Source organism: Cynara cardunculus (genome assembly GCF_001531365.2).
Source record: "Cynara cardunculus var. scolymus isolate 2C chromosome LG 2, CcrdV1, whole genome shotgun sequence".
NCBI classification, from domain to species: domain Eukaryota; kingdom Viridiplantae; phylum Streptophyta; class Magnoliopsida; order Asterales; family Asteraceae; genus Cynara; species Cynara cardunculus.
This window is the reverse complement of record NC_037529.1, coordinates 23,401,818-23,418,964: the sequence shown is the minus strand read 5'-3', so window position 1 is coordinate 23,418,964 and position 17,147 is coordinate 23,401,818. Positions and strand designations below refer to the sequence as shown.

General features: G+C 35.9%; 1 protein-coding gene across 4 annotated transcripts in view; it reads right to left on the bottom strand.

The window, feature by feature from the left end:
* Positions 1 to 3,881: 3,881 nt before the first annotated feature.
* The window catches only part of LOC112505790 (thioredoxin H-type-like), a 15,282-nt gene continuing 2,016 nt past the window's right edge, over positions 3,882 to 17,147 (bottom strand). For all 4 annotated transcript variants that reach the window (XM_025109786.1, XM_025109785.1, XM_025109787.1 and 1 more), the window contains 3 exons: positions 5,456 to 5,578; positions 4,591 to 4,713; positions 3,882 to 4,212 (listed from right to left, as the gene is read on the bottom strand). In XM_025109786.1, the coding sequence (XP_024965554.1) occupies positions 4,060 to 4,212; positions 4,591 to 4,713; positions 5,456 to 5,578 (399 nt within the window). In that variant the 3' untranslated portion in view covers positions 3,882 to 4,059. The remainder of the gene's footprint in view (positions 4,213 to 4,590; positions 4,714 to 5,455; positions 5,579 to 17,147) is intronic.

The window sequence follows — 17,147 nt, the reverse complement described above, 5'->3', positions numbered from 1 at the left end:
AAATCCTCTAATATACTCTTAAGAAGTATAATTCTAAACTTTCAAACCTAAACTCTCACTAAATCATAAGTTCTCTTTAACCCAATAATTAAATATATTAAGCAAATAATTAGGCATATTAGAAATTGGATGTTACACATACGTACATACGTACGTACATACATACATACATATAAAGGACGTTTAAAATGTAACCCATCACATCTGTACAATCAATACAACCCAATCAATTGAGATATTTATGAAAATGATGAGAGATCATTTATTATGATTTAAATATTTATAGAAGATGACTAGAGTTGATTAATTATGATCAATACTTTATATTAAGAAACAATCAATACTTTTATGAAATCACATATTCATCAAATTAAATGGATGGTTGAGATTGAGTTGTATTGACTGTACAAATGTAAAGGGTTGCATAATAACCCACCCTCTCTCTATATATATATATATATAGAGAGAGAGAGAGAGAGAGAGAGAATAATTGGCCTAATTTATGTAATATTTTTAGTTTGAAGTTAATATATTTAATTAGGTGGATGTTCAAACGAGAACCCCTGTGATTTATGAGAATGTGAGAACAAACTATTACTCTCAAAATTTTTTAATCAATAAATTTACTTTTATTATATATAAATAATTTAATAAGGGCAGTAATGTAATTAAGTAATTTTTATAATTTTTATTTTATTTAGTTAACCATAATTATCCTATCACGTTTCCACGTTTTACTCTTGTTAGTTTTCTTCTTCTCCATATCACACCCATATCACATTATTACATCAAAAATTTAACCTATCAACCAAAACGATAACTCAAGTGATGTATAACGGTGATTATCACACCCATATCACATGATTANAAAAATTTAACTTATCAACTAAAACGATAACCCAAGTGATGTATAACGGTGATTATCACACCCATACCACATAATTACACCGAAAAATTTAACTTATCAACCAAAACAATAACCCAAGTTATGTATAACGGTGATTGTCACACCCATCTCACATGATTATCACACTCATATCACATGATTACACCAAAAATTTAACTTATCAACAAAATGATAACCCAGGTGATGTATAACGGTGATTATCACACTCATATCACATGATTACACCAAAAATTTAACTTATCAACCAAAACGATAACCCAAGTGATGTATAACGGTGATTATCACACCCATATCACATAATTACACAAAAATTTTAACTTATCAACCAAAACGATAACCCAAGTGATGTATAACAGTGATTATCACACCTATATCACATGATTACACCAAAAATTTAACTTATCAACCAAAACGATAACCCAAGTGATGTATAACAGTGATTATCACACCTCTATCACATGATTATCACACCTCTATCACATGATTATCACATCTATATCACATGATTATCATAAATATATCACATGATTACACCAAAAATTTAACTTATCAACCAAAACGATAACCAAAGTGATGTATAACGGTGATTATCACACTCCTATCACATGATTATCACACTCCTATCACATGATTATCACACCTAGTATAATCCTAACCTATCGAAACCATTCAAAATCGTTGTGATRATGTCTAACATAACCAATTGAAACCATGATCAAATCGAGTGACATTGATATCACATGAGTATCACAACTAATCGATTAAAAACTTGTTCAAAACGAGTAATTTTGAAAGATACCTTGAATAAACTTCTTCTTGTTGTCTGCTTGTTGCATGCAATGGCTTCTCGATTAGGGTTCTTGGTCGATTAAGGTTGCTTGTTCTTGGTCGATCACCGTCGATCAAGGTTTGCTTCGGTCGGTTGTTTTGCGATTTGAAGTTATGAGTCTCCTTGAATTTTTAACCGTTTACTAGATAATGATAAGGTTAATGATAATAATGATCGTGTTTAAAAGATTTGATGATATCATTTCCATTATTATCCTTTTAATTTTAATTTTTTTGAATCTTTTTCAATTTCAATTTTAATTTTAAAAATCTTTTTATTTTATTTTTTATCACAATATGAAATTTTGGGTTGTTCTCGCGTTCTCGTAAATCACAGGGGTTCTCGTTTGAACCCTTCCTTATTTACTTATTACACTAGTTTTTATTATGTAATATGTATTTAGAATTAGAACATATTTAAACGTTTTATTTGTTTGGACTACAAATATTATTGATTTTATAATGAAGTTCTAATCTTATAACTATTAGATTGTAGGCATTAGGTATAAATCGTATAGTAACACACTGCATTTTTGCATCACGGTGTTTTTATTGTTTGGGAATACTCAAACAACATATGCGATGCAATTAACGGTCTAGCACGAAATCACACTGCAAACACCCTTTTTTTTATTTGATCTTCATATTTAAGAGTATTTTCAACCGTGAAGCACAACCATCAAGCATTAACATTGTTTTACTCAAGATTGAATATTATATTTTCTTTTATTACATATAATTTGATGTTTTACCGTGGACAATATATAACAATGGAAATTGAGATTTACAACACAATAAAGGGTACGTTAACTTAAAGTTTCATAATATATTTGTTTTCATTCAAACTGAAAAAGGTTTATTAAAAATCCATTTATCAGATATCTACTGGATAAATGGTTCAGGGTGTCACTTACTTTGATTAGAACCGAGGATCCTGCATGATAAGAGGCATAACAAAGATCGAGAAACTTACCCATGATGGAGAAGACACATATTTGTTAAATGTTTACAGAATGAAAGATACTTATCAACAATCCATTTCAATGGCCAAAATGTTACCCGATAAGGTAAGTGAAGATGATGATTCGAATTGAATGAAAACAAGCGATCCGTAAATCAAATCATATTATATCAACTAATTTAGATTCTATTTGTTCAGTTTCACTAGAAACATATAAATTTTTGGATCGTATATGAATTAGAGAATTAGATTAGAGACGGATACATGATTTTTTTTACATGGTGACTCATTAACTTTAAGGGGAAAGATAAAAGAAACTTTTAGTAAAATCTTATATAATTTGTTTTCATTAAATTTTTAATGAATAAAGTTAACTGTATGGATTAATTTTTATAAGTGTAGATTAGGAGGGTTTTTTTTTCCATAGATAGAATAAACATGTTTTTCAATTGGGAGGTACTCATGAAAATGAAAAAACTTCAAATACTTGCTAAATAAAACACTTTCTATATCATTAGACCACTATCAGACAGTCATACATTGCTGACCGAGTAAATTGTAATTTCCATTAAACCTCTGGCGATAATCCATTAGTTGGGTAGTTTCTTGTATCTCCAAAAAGAAAATGTCATAGGTTCTATTCCTTGCGACTCCAATTTCAATTATTTCTTATAAGAAAGCAAAACGTATTATTTAAAAAAAAAAAAAAAAAACTCTTAGTTAAAGGCTTAAAGCTGAAAAACAGAAATCTTGTTAGGAAGAGGATTTGAACCCGACATCTCTTGAATGGAACACTTTAATTAAACACCTTAAACCAACCCGACTGTCTCAAATTTATGTCATAATTGTAGTTTTAAAAATTATAGGGCATGCAATGAAACATTACGATTACACCCTTTAAAAACGTAATTCTTTTTCCATTTCATGGCATGCCCCTAAGCATGTCCACCCCTGATTTAGGGGCCGTTTATGGTTTACCGGCTTATTTACCTTACATATGACATGCATGATTTGCAAAAAATGTGTTAGATCATACCCAACATACCATAATGACTTGCATACATTATGCAACAGGATATGACGCCATCATCAGATAAAAGGCAAATCACATGACCCATGCGCAGGTCAGATGGTGTCTAAAGTTGAACCATAGACCTCTAACTCATTTTGCAAGAATGACAACTATTTACCCGCTAGGCTAAATGTGCAGGGACCACACGATACCATATAAACCATCATCTATTTGCAGAAATAGACACAGAATCATAAGCATTCGATTATTACATTGCATAGAATACTCAGCAGGGAAAAAAGGAAATTATGTACCAATGCATCATCACGACAACAACGAACCATCGAGTAGTTACATATGGCGACGAGATTCTGAATCCACAATGCCGTTTATCTTTTTCAGAAGCTCAGGTTTGTTGGCCCCCACAAGCCTATCGAATTGGTCTCCATCTCTAAGGAAGAAGAATGTTGGAGTAGCTTTTATATCCCATTGGGTGCTAAACTCCTGAATTAACACACACAAAAACAAATCATCCATCTCCTAGACTTTGGGATTTCATGGATACAGTTGGGAATTTTGATCAATCAGGCTGAGTTTCAACATCAAGATTGATATACATTCTTCATGTTTTCCAAAATAATTTCATAACTACATTGGACTTGAGAACAAACACTACAAACTGGAAAATGTTGGTGCTAATTTTAGAAATGTCCATATCAATTCTGATTCGGAAGAAACGTGTTAGCACCGTTGGCATCTTGGTGTTAAGTTTTGTAGGAACATAAATATCAATTTTGATTCTTTTTGTATCTATTTACACTACTTGTTCTACAGTTCCATGTAATGTTTTCTTCTTTTGTTGAATAGAGGAGTATAACTTACTGTTAATTCATCAACATCCACGGTTAGAAACATAAGTGAAGGGTGTTTCTCCGATAGTTCAATGTAGTACGGTGTAATCATTCTACAAGGGCCACACCAAGATGCACTGAAGTTGGCAATCACCTGAAACACATACAAAGATAAAGCAGGCAGTGCCTTATAGGAATGAGTAATTACCATAATTGTACACTACCTCTATAAGTTACAAATCGGAACAATTTCTATTCCGGGACGTTCCAAGAAAATTACAACAATTCCTTTTAAAGAATTGCAATCTAGGATTCATATGGGTATGATATGTGACTAAGGCCTGTCCTGGGGGTTTTGATTAGAAATTATTTTTACAAATTTTATTTAGATGGTGTTTTAGTCATTTGAAGTTTTTAAAATTAAAAACAAAGAATAAATACTAAAAATAATTTTTTTTGATACTTAACTCTAAAGCAACTCTTTTTATAAACACATTTAATAGATTTGTTAAAAAATAAAGAGATCCAAAATTACAGATATTGTAAACAATACATTGAAGTAAGAATATAACTAATAAAAATATATGGAAAAAAATAATTCAAGCAGGCCTAACCAATCCCCCTTATAACAGGTCCTTCAGGCAAAATCTCAGGTTTAAAATTGGTTGTGAAAGTAACTGGGCCTTGGACCAGGCTCAGGGCAGACCTATTCCTTGTCTCGGGCCTAGGCTCATTCGTGCATCTAATGCAGTTAATAGGTAATGACCTATCTTTTACTATTGAATTATTCAACATCTAATATCATATAAGATATTTGAGTCTTCTCAATTATTCAATCCGATAACAAGCTAATAAGAATCCAAGAAATGTTCTTCAACATATGACCAATTACTTACTACTTTGTGTTCCCTCTTTGCTTCTGACAGCTTTTGATCCCAAGCATCCTTGGTAGTGACAAGAGTCACGTTACCTCCAGCAAATTCAGCATGATGATCAGACTCATCTCCGTCATTCTGAGCCTGAAAATATTAATTGCATTGAATAAACTCCATGGTCAATTCAAATCATAAGACAAGGAAGGCTGGACCAACAGTCAAATCTAATACAATCAAAGTGGATCACCTGCTTTTGGTTTTCACGTTGATAGTTTGTAACTTGTTCACTATATGTGAACATTCAGGAATTTTGCTAAAAATTTAATAATTTGGTTCTTAAAACGAAATACTTTGAGACAATTAATCAACAAATGTGAGAGCTTCTATACTCCAAGAATCTCTCCCTTTAATGTAGAAAACTTCTCGTGTTACGTTCACCTTATCATCAAACAAAGTTCCCTCCCAATGTAAGAATTTACCCCTCTATGTATGATGCTAATATCCCCTCTCCCTTTGTAACAGAATTATTCTGGTAAAGATAATAATGCCCTTAATTGTCTAATTGATTGCTTTTTTATTCCTTCGAGAATACACCTGGACAATTGGTGGCTTATCAATACCTCCTCTCTCCCCCCTCCAAAAAAAATGAGTCCAAAAGGTGACATGGAAATTGATAAGACATTGCTGTATAGAATTCTCAAGTATCTTCGAATGTTGTCAATCCCTTCAACCAATTAACACTTCCAGCTCCTTGTTATGACCAAATCAAATGCCCTTCGGTAACTCTGGCTCCATGACAAGTTCCAAGTTCTCCTGTAGCCCATCAGGGAGAGGAGATTGGACTTGATTATTTCCTACCATTGCCTTAAAAGTTGAGATATACGAAACACTAGGTAGATCACAGTGCCTTCTGGATGTTGGAATCTGTAAGCCACCTTCCCTACTTTAGCTATCACCGCAAAGGGTCCACAATAAATGTGGAGCTAACTTCGCATTGTGTTTAGAGGCTAGATGCTTGTCTAGAGGGTCTCATCTTTAAGTAAGCCGACTCTCCGGCCTGAAATTCCACTTCTCGCCAGTGATTATCAGCCGAGACCTCCATCCTTTGTTGAACCTTTAATCACTGCTTGCGTAATTGTTCTTACTTCTTGTCCCATGACAGCAACATTTGATCTACAGCTGAGTTTGAAGCTTCCGCCACTAGGTAAGCCACTAGGCTAGGAGGGTCTTGTCCATAAATCATCTTGAATGGGGTAGATTAGGAGATGTGTGAAAGGAAGTATTGTACCATTGTTCAGCCCAAGGTAGCATGTAGCCCATTGTTCGAGCTTTGCACTTGCAAAGCAACGCAAGTAGGCTTCCAGACACCTGTTAACAACTTCGATTTGGCCATCACCCTGTGGAATGTGGATGGTAGGCTATGTTGAAATTAATTTTGGTCCCTTCATCTTGAAAAGTTCACTCCAGAAATTACTTAGAAAAACCTTGTCATGATCGTACACAATGGTCTTAGGCAGTCCATGGAGCTAACCACTTCTTTGATGAAGGCAAGGGCCACTAGATTGAGCAGTGAAATAATTTATGTTGATGACATGTTCGTATTTACTAAGCCTGTAGACTACAACCAGTAGTTAATTCATTCCTTTTGACATTAAACCCTACACAAAATCCATGGAAATAACCTCCCATACTCTTTCCAGAATTGACAGTGGTTGTAAAAACCCCAAGGAGATAACATGAAAGATTTATTCTTTTGGCAAATCCCAGATTCGTCTAAATATTTTATGGTCGTTTTTTTCATTTCTTACCACCAACGTTTGGCATGTATCCTCTGAAAAGTTTTAAGAACCTTAAAATGACCCCCTATTACCACGTCATGCTATCCCCTTAGCGGCTTAGGAAACAAAGGTGAGTGCTTCAGTAGAAATAATTGCCCTTTTCTTACCAAAAAATCTCCTTGTGATATTGACCATCTTTCTGTAACTCGCTCTGTAACCGAGTCATAATGCCTCGTAATTTCGGATAATTTTTTGTTCTGTTCAAGCATTACTTCTGAGTCAACCTCCTGAACCAGCACCATCCCAACAATTGTTGGGATACAATTAATTCAAGGAAGAGCATCTGCAACCACATTATCCTCCACTGGCTTAGATTGGATGGAGAAGTTAAAAAAACTATGACTTTTACCAGCCATGTTTGACACTTTGGTGCCACTTTTCGTTGCTCCAACAAGTATGTTAGGCTTTCTTGATGTGTTTTAACAACAAATTTCTTGCCTAAAAGGCAATGCAGACATTTCTTAATTGCCAACACCATAACTATCAGTTCTCTTTTGTGTGCTGTTGAATCGCACTTGAGCAGGCAAAGCTTCACTAAATAATGATATTGGCCTTTATTTAACTTTTCATGTTAATCCTTCGCCATAATTTGATGGCATGAACATACCCCTCAAATACGTCATAAAATGTTGCTAATACTTTTACGATTTTTATATATATTAGTGCATCCTTATACTCATGTTCTTGTAGGTTGCAAAGGTCTCCGAGCTTGTGGTCCTCCTTTGAGTTTGGGTTCAATTGGAAAGCATTTCCTCTGACTAAGATGATAGGGAAATGGGACCCTTCCTTCTAAATGGGGGTGCCCAGGGCACCTCATCTTGTCAGTAGGTTTTGGGGGTTCATTGATTAGTACACCCCCGGTGCTGGTAAGGTCCTTGCACTCCACGTTCTTTCTGAGGACTTGAGTGTTATTGTTGATTTTCCAAGGCTAGGCTCTCCTTGAATGGCCACCTTTACTCCGTCCAAATTAAATCTCATGGTTAAAGTCTTTCGAGTGACGTTCATTTCTCCAAGTGTTTCCAACCATTGCATACCCAGTATCACATCCTCTCTGCCCAAATCAATCTTCACTAAGATCTCCGATGATGCCAATTCCACGTCCTTGCACAAGTCTCCTTCCATTAATGGTTTTGGGGGTCTCTAGAGTTTTGATGTTCTAGTATTCACGTATGATTGTAGTTTCCTGACCCAACTTCCCATTCTATAAGTTCGTCTTGTAATAGAGGACTTCCAGCTCTTCTTTTACATTTATGGCCAACTTGGAATTTTTCATCACAACATAAACACCTACCTTTTGCTCAGTTGTCCTTCAACTCTTCCTCTTCCAGGCATCATGTTAGAGGATTAACTGTCCTGGTAATTGTCCCAATTGAGTCGGTGGCCCCTTCGGAATAAGAAGACCGATTAATGGTATCAACAAATGCAATGTTTTTTTGCTATGTTGAGTGCTCCCTTTGTATGGGTTAATAGTTGACTTAACCCACCTCCTAAGTTGAAGGTTTCTATCCTCCACCAGTTTTGTCTTAAGTCCATTATATTCATTAGCCCTTGGGTCTCATCAATATAACATCCGCTTGTACCATCCCACCCAAATTAGATAAGAGAGAAGCCAATGTTTCAAAGGATAACACTTATTCTTGTATTCTTACACCTGCCTTCTTGCTTTAGGGCGAGTAGTTGTTCAAGAGCTACTCCACATTGGAACGATCCTAAATCGATTTAGCAACATTTGTTTGAGATCATCCCACAATATGATTGGCCTCCTACCATCTGCCTAATGAAACCACGCCAATGCTCTCCTATGCATATCTCCGCCATTGCTAGTTGCTACTTTCATTGCTTCCTCCGATCGTTAAAGAGCAAAATAGAGTTCGGCTCTAAAGATGCACCCAACAGGATCATCTCCATTAAACGCCAACATTTGCAATTGGTGCAACCTCCAATCTGATGCATTCATGCTTCCACAGTTCCACATAGAGACTTGTTGTGAATTTTACCCTTTACCCCTCCAAGCACGTTTCCAACTGCGGAGGGTAGAACTTCATCTAGTGGTACCTCTGGAGCCTTCCCTATCGACTTGATCCAACAGCCCCTGAATTACTCCGTACGCTCCCCTCAACAGGCACCTTACATACCCTTGATAGCAACACTATTTCCAATTTAGTCATCACCAATTGGATTCCTCGCTCCAAATAAGCCATCAAGATTTGCCTTTTCTATTGATTCCTATGGATTGGACAGTGATATATGTTGTAAGTGATATATGTTGTATATGTAGGTAAGGCGGAGGATTAATTTCAATTAACTTCCGCTTAATTAATCATGGGTAGTGATACTATTGCTGACATAATAACCTCTATACGTGTTTAACGTTTAATAAATACAAATTCAGATGTTAATGCACTTCCCAATGATACGTAAACAAGGTATTTCTGGTCCTTTCGATGCATCATATAAAAAAAAGTGCAGCTGCCAGAGCCCCGTATTTACCAGCCCCCTGTTCGATCCACAAGGATCAAGAGTTAGTCATACTTCCCTTTGTTGCCCAATTTTTGATATCAACCTTCATTACTGGATGCCCAGCATCAACCAATTCCAATTCTCCTATTGCTTGAACGGTTTTCGCCAATTATTTGACCCTCTCCACTAGGTTGTTGGATGCCATAAATTCCAATATCCAAGACTCTAATACCAATTTGATAGGTTTCAGTTGAAATTGTAACTAAATGTAATAAAAAAAAACTCACCTCTGATATTCGAGGGCTAGAGTTCCTTCCTAATGTGAAAATTTAACCAAAAAGTATTTTACGCCCTTGCTTATTCTTTACTATCCCATCTTTCTAACAGAACAGTGGAATCGATACAGTGAATATAATCCCTGATTTCTTGAGATTATTTTTCCTTTTGTAACAGATTTAAACCCTCCATAACATCTTTAAAAGTTTTCATTTCAGTCTACTAATTAGGAGGGGAATCCGTTCACAGTCTGTAGGACCAACACCATTCGAAGGTGGGGCTAGCCTCCTTCCTTCTTACTTGACTTCCAATTCGACTCTTTTTTTTCTTAGTTTGGTAAGTTTTCTTGTATGTTATCAAATCCCTTAAATTATGGGATTCTAGTTAGGTCTCTAAGATGTATAAATACCCCTTTTGCTTTTCAATGAGAATAACAATAGAATTTTTGTTGGTCCCGATAGGGTCTACAAAAGTTCTATAGAAACAGTTTGTAGAGGGGGGGGGGGGATGAATACAAACACAAGAAACTTTTTAAATTTAAAATATATATTGATAAAGAAGGATCAATACAAATTTTACAAGATTGTATGCAGAATAAGATAAGGTAAAGATAACCTATATAAACAATCTAAGTTACACACACATGATCTTAGCAAAAAGAAAAGATTTGTTGTTAAGACTAAGAAGGAAATGAGTTCTTTCTGGGTAAGAACTTTTTAGAATACTTGAAAAGGGATTCTAACTTGCTTGAAGATAAGCGTAAGTGTTCTTAGATGTGTGTGTGTTCTTTCACGTATGCACGTAAGGATTAAGGTGTCTTTGCATGGAGATAGCACCCATCAATTTATACCCATTCACATTTAATGCAATGCAGTAGGGTTTGAACACGCGTCAAGCTTTTAGAGAAAGGTTTGTCCTTTGCTACAGTGAATAGTACAAAAGCCTATTCATGAGCAAACATCCTTTCATGGAGTTGGTGGGTAGTAGAGTCAACTAATCGGCTCCGTACCGTACCATACTCCAGAAAGGGTATGGGTTTGTCCTTTGTGTGTGGAAGGACAAGACAAAAGCAATCTTGCACAACAAGCTTCTTTTGATCGCTGAATACTGGAATAACCCTGAAGGTCTCTTCAGCATTCGCTGAGGCTTGGGCAGTCTTTACACATATGTTGACCAGGTTGTAATCACTGAATGCCGCTTCAGATCACGAACGCGCTAGTCTCTAATCTTCAGTTTCAGTCTTCGACTTTCGCTGAAGGTTCTTTGGTGTGAGTTTTGTCTTCTTGAAGTATTGCTATTGCTGATAGATTTACAATACATGTCTCAGCGATCACTGAACAGACTCAGTGATGATCGCTGGAACTGAAAGACAGAAACATAATACTTCGTAAAAGGTAAAAGGGATTATCATCAAATCAATGAGAGAGGATCAACACTTTCTCTGAAATTACATGGTGTCAGAGCTACAAAGGTATATGTTTTAACAACTTCCTATTTGTTGTTAATAATTAGAACCAATACCGAAGTTCAACATGCCGGAGTCCAAATCAAACTCCACCGTCACATCTACCGATCGATCAACACCAGTAGTTGACTACTCTCAATCACCGATGCAAATCACTGTGCATCGTTTGAATGGGAAAAACTATCTGGAATGGTCACAATCTGTGAAACTCGCCATTGATGGTCGAGGTAAGTTGGGTTTTCTGACCGGTGAAACTTCAAAATCGGTCTCAATCATCCAGGATACCATAAATGGTGTTCTGAGAATTCTTTAGTAATTGCGTGGCTACTCAATTCAATGAACATGTCCATTGCTAAGGCACATATGTTCATGAAAACCGCCAAAGGAAGTGTGGGACTCTGCTCGAGCGACATATTCAGACTTGGAGAATTCTTCCTAGATCTTTGAAATTAAAACACATATGTGGCAAACCAAACAAGATAACTGTGCTGTTACCTCCTACTATAATGAGATGGTAGCATTATGACAAGAATTGGATCAATGCCACGATGATGTGTGGGAGAGTTCTGCAAATTGTACTCGGCAAAAGAAAGAGGAGAATGACCGTGTGCTTATGTTCCTGGCTAGTGTTCACCCAAGTCTCAATGAAGTTAAAGGAAGAATCTTGGCCGAAGCCTCTTCCATCCATCTGATAAAAATGAACACAAGGAAAATGAAAATCCCAAAGATTGTCCAATCTTTGAACATGAGGAAAATGAAAATGTTCCAATAGAACCACCACTAGATCGAGAAAGTGAACATAATATTCCTCCTGAAGAAACTAAAGTACGATTTGAACCTCAACAAGTTACTCAAGAGGATTGTAGTGAAAAAGAAAGAAAACAGTTCGGAAAAGTGTATGAGCAAAGATTCCCTCCAAACAAAGAGTTCAACACAATCTCAGCTCCTAACTCCGAACCGAGGAAGGAACCATCTCTTGGTAAGTCATCTGACCTGAATGTTCCAATAGCCTTGAGAAAAGAAAAATGTGCATGTGTTAAAATATCCTATGTCCAATTACATGTCTTGCTCAAAACTCTCACCAAACTCTGCTTTCCTTTCAAATGTGTCCACAGTTCAAATTCCTAATACTATACAGGAAGCCCTTAACAGTCTAGAGTGGAAAAAGGTTGTTCTAGAGAAATTGAGTGCTCTTGAGAAGAATCAGACGTGGCGTGTTGAAGATCTTCCGGAAGGTACTCCCACAGTTGGTTGTAAGTAAGTATTTACTCCAAAATTTAATGTTGATGGAGCCCTTGAAAGATATAAAGCAAGTCTAGTAGCCAAAGGTTTCACACAAACCTATGGCATTGATTATACAGAAACATTTGCTCCAATTGCAAATATATGGACTACTCCATGTCGAAGCTATGAAGATCGAGAATTGAAAAGCATCGTGTACAAAAATCCGTGGGTGGTACCGGAAACTTCTAGTGGTTTCTATGACATATATTGATCTACTCGTATATTTGGTATAATAAAAGCTTTCCCAATACGGGAAAATACGTGATTGAAATGTGGGTGGATATATACATATTGATAACATTGTATGGGTCAACAACTCATTGACTCATTTCGTGTAATACAATATTCCTTTAATAAAAAAAAATTCTCCAAAAATTCTTCAAAATTAATGATTTCTTCTTATTGATTACGATGCACTCCTGCTCTGATACCAATTAATAGGTCACAATGATCAATCTTCAACAAATCTACTAAGAATTCATGGCAATCTTTAAGAACTTGTAAGAACAATATGAGAGGAGAGTTGAGAGAGAAAGTCAAATAGTCAATGCTCTTAAATCTCTCAAAGTATACGTAATCTTTTCAAATGAAATCTCCTCACTATAATTACTCTAAGAAAATCTATTTATAGGGTCAAACTATTAACCCTCTAGTCAAAGTCAAACAAAGCTTACAAAGTCAAATACGATGTCTATTTAATTATAGACAATAGTAACTTTCAAGACGAATACAATTTTAACACTGAAATTCAGTCCTAACAGTTAAATACCATAAGGATTCTACTTTCAATAGTAGCAAATCTTGATTGGCCAATTAGGCAATTTGATGTGCAAAATGCCTTCTTGAATGGCAAACTAGAGGAAGAAGTTTATTTGTTGCCACCACCTGGGTGTGGAAGTAACTTTGGCACACAAGTGTGCAAATTAGAGAAAGCTTTGTATGAGCTCAAGAAATCCCCAAGGGCATGGTTTGCATGTTTCACTCAAGTAGTCAAAAGTCACGGATACAAACAGGCTTAATTTGATCATACTCTATTCACTTGATTTTCCTCAAAAGGTAAAATTACAACCTTAATAGTTTATGTAGATGACATACTCGTCACAGGTAATGATCATGAGAAAATGGAAAAAATGAAGGATCGACTTGCTAAAGAGTTTGAAGTAAAGGACCTTGGAGAAATGAAATACGTTCTAGGTATGGAAGTTGCAATGTCAAGTAAGGGCATTGTATTGTCACAAAGGAGATGCATTCTGGATCTTTTACAAGATACTAGAATGAGTGCATGTCGACCGATAGATACTCCAATTGACCCCAACAAAAGGTTGGATGGCATTGCTAATGGGAAGCAAGTTGATATTCATCAATACCAACGGTTGGTTGGAAGGTTGATTTACTTATCACATACACGGCCGGACATTGCTTTACAGTTAGCATGGTGAGCCAATTTATGCATTGTCCTTATGAAGAACATGAAGAAGTTGTCCACATAATTCTTAGATATTTAAAGAGTTGTCCGGCAAAGGACTACACTTTAAAAAAGGAGACAACCGAACCATTGGAGCCTTTACTGATGCAAGCCGGGAAGACCCAAACATGAGTTGAAGATCTACATCGGGATATTGTACTTATGTATGGGGAAATCTTGTCACGTAGAGAAGCAAGAAACAAAGTGTTGTATCCAGAAGCAGTACAGAAGCTGAATTCAGATCAATGGCAGATGGCATAGGTGAAATAATCTGGATCAAAAGGGTCTTTGCTGACTTACGTTCAAAGGTTGAGCTACCTATGAAGTTGTTTTGTGATAATAAAACAACCATTAGCATCTCACAAAATCCAGTCCAACATGACTGGACAAAACACATTGAAGTGGACCGACATTTCATAAGGGAAAAGTTGGACAATGGGACTATCTGCATTGCATTCATCCCTTCCAAAGAGCAAACAACAGATATCTTAACAAAAGGACTATTTAGACAGACATTCGATCGTCTTATAGACAAGTTGGGCATGCATGATATATATCCACCAACTTGAGGGGGAGTGTGGAATTGATACAATGAATATAATCCTTGATTTCTTGGGATTATTTTTCCTTTTGTAACAGATTTGGTAGATATTTGTATAGTTTGGTAAGTTTCCTTGTATGTTATCAAATCCCTTAAATTATGGGATTCTAGTTAGGTCTCTAAGCTGTATAAATACCCCTTTTGCTTTTCAATGAGAATAACAATAGAATTTCTCTGAAATTACAAGAATTATTCTGATATTTACTATAATGTCCTTCATCGTATAACTAATTCCTCTTTTATTCCACTAGAATACACCTAGACAATTGGTGGTTTATCATAGCCCTACGGCCATGCAATTTTGGCATTAATTTCGAGTTACAGTTTGGAAGAAGTCAAAGGCTTTGATTGCAAGCCCATGCACACATCCAAAGGGCCCCAATTGCGAGAGAAGTATAAAAACATCATTATGAGGCTTTTAGGGTATCACGACTTACAATATCCACTCAAGCTGTATTTGTTGCCTCTCCCTATTCTTTGACCTCTCTTAGCTTCTTCTATTCCCTAACGCTTTTGTTTCTCATACATAGCATCTGCATATAAGACCTAAATTCATAGTAGAGTTTATTAAGTTATTGATAAATGTTTTGGCATTAGTGTTACACTGATTCAAGTTCATTTAGGGTGCCAAAACACTGTCGCAACAGCAGGCACAACTTGTGCACTTGGCAATCTTATTTAGTGTTGTAACTCATAGAACATAGCACTAACAGCATAGTCAAAGGTCGTAGAGGTTGTACAGCATCACATGGAGTCAGAACAGTTGCATCTCACTGAAAATCATTCTTGAAAACATTAAGTTTAGTGCTTTGCATGCATAAGTCCACATTTGAGTGGTCACTTCAAAAGATCATAAGGTAAATCTAAGATTGCAAGTTGCAACCAATTTGGGTTTTAAAGCGTCCAACACATTTACTCAAAGAGGAGTCAATGAACAAGAATGGTCATGCCTATGGGTTATGCCCTTAAACTACAGCATGTATCAGTAACTATCCCTAGAAATATTGTAAAATGTGTATCTTTATAATCGAGCCTAATAAGTAGAGTCATAGCCAAGTGAACTTTGTAGATAACTGCAAATCCTCACGAGTCCTCCATGAAATTCTAGAGATTTAAAAGGCCTATTGCTATGCTAAGTGCATCGACGTAAACCACGATTTCTACAAAAATAAAGACAGTGCTGCTGATTGATTCAAAAAATTCAACCAAGTGTGAATCTAGGTTCAAGGTGTATGAGCTCAAGGGGTTAAGGTTGCAATTGGCTACCAATGAGCAACTGCCTCACCTAACTCGAGCCCTAGTTGAAGGATTAGTGTCATGAGCATTGACTTAGACAGAAGTTGTACATGAGCAAATCTCTAATCTTGTGACAACTACAACAGCAAAAATAAGGTAACTATTTTATTTTTAGGTTGCAATTGCAGACTATATATCATAAACAATGATGAGAAAGTGGTATTGTGTGCCATGATGTGGACCAAGTTAGCAGAAGGCTCACCCATCTTGTACAGAGCGTATCCTTCATTTCATGCTAATATTTCTTGCCGAATTGTTGTTATGAAGTGATATGAGACCACTCTACAACCTCTACTATGTTATTAGGTATACAGCCTAGGAAATTCATCCCTAAAGGAGATTGTTGAGTGCGCAAAACAGAGATTGGAACAAAGCTGACTTGCTGTTGACAGCAAGATGTGTTTGTTATTGCAACAGTGTTTTAGCACTCTATACGAGCCCAAGTCAGTGCAAGACTAATCTTAGGACCTTTATCAATATGTTAATTAAGTCTACTATGAATTATTGTCTTAAATGTAGTTGTTGGATATGTGAAACAAAGGCTTGAGGGGTAGAACGAAGCTAAGAGACAACAGAGGCGAGGGCAGAGGAAAAAGCTGGGATCAAATAGTCTATGTCATGATAACTTAAAGTAATGCTTTATACTTTTTTGTCACAATATGCCACAGATACTGGCATGAAATCAAAGCCTTTGTTTCTGATCTTTAACTTGAAATTCGCTAAACTTGTATGGTCATAGGTCTACAGCTAGTCACCATATTAGGCCTATGTTCTTAATGACATGGCATAGGCTACAGGATTCTCTTGGCATAGGGTAAGCTTTTACGCTATATTTGGCAAACTAGTTGATAAGCTAGCTGATGAACAAATCACGTTTGGCAAAATCTAGCTTATAAGCTAGATGAAAAATGTAAAATGACCAAAAATGACATTTTGAAAAATTAGTCAACTATAACATTTCATAATATAATACAACAAAATATAACTTTGATTTTTATATTAAGAATTAATAAAATACTTATTTTTAT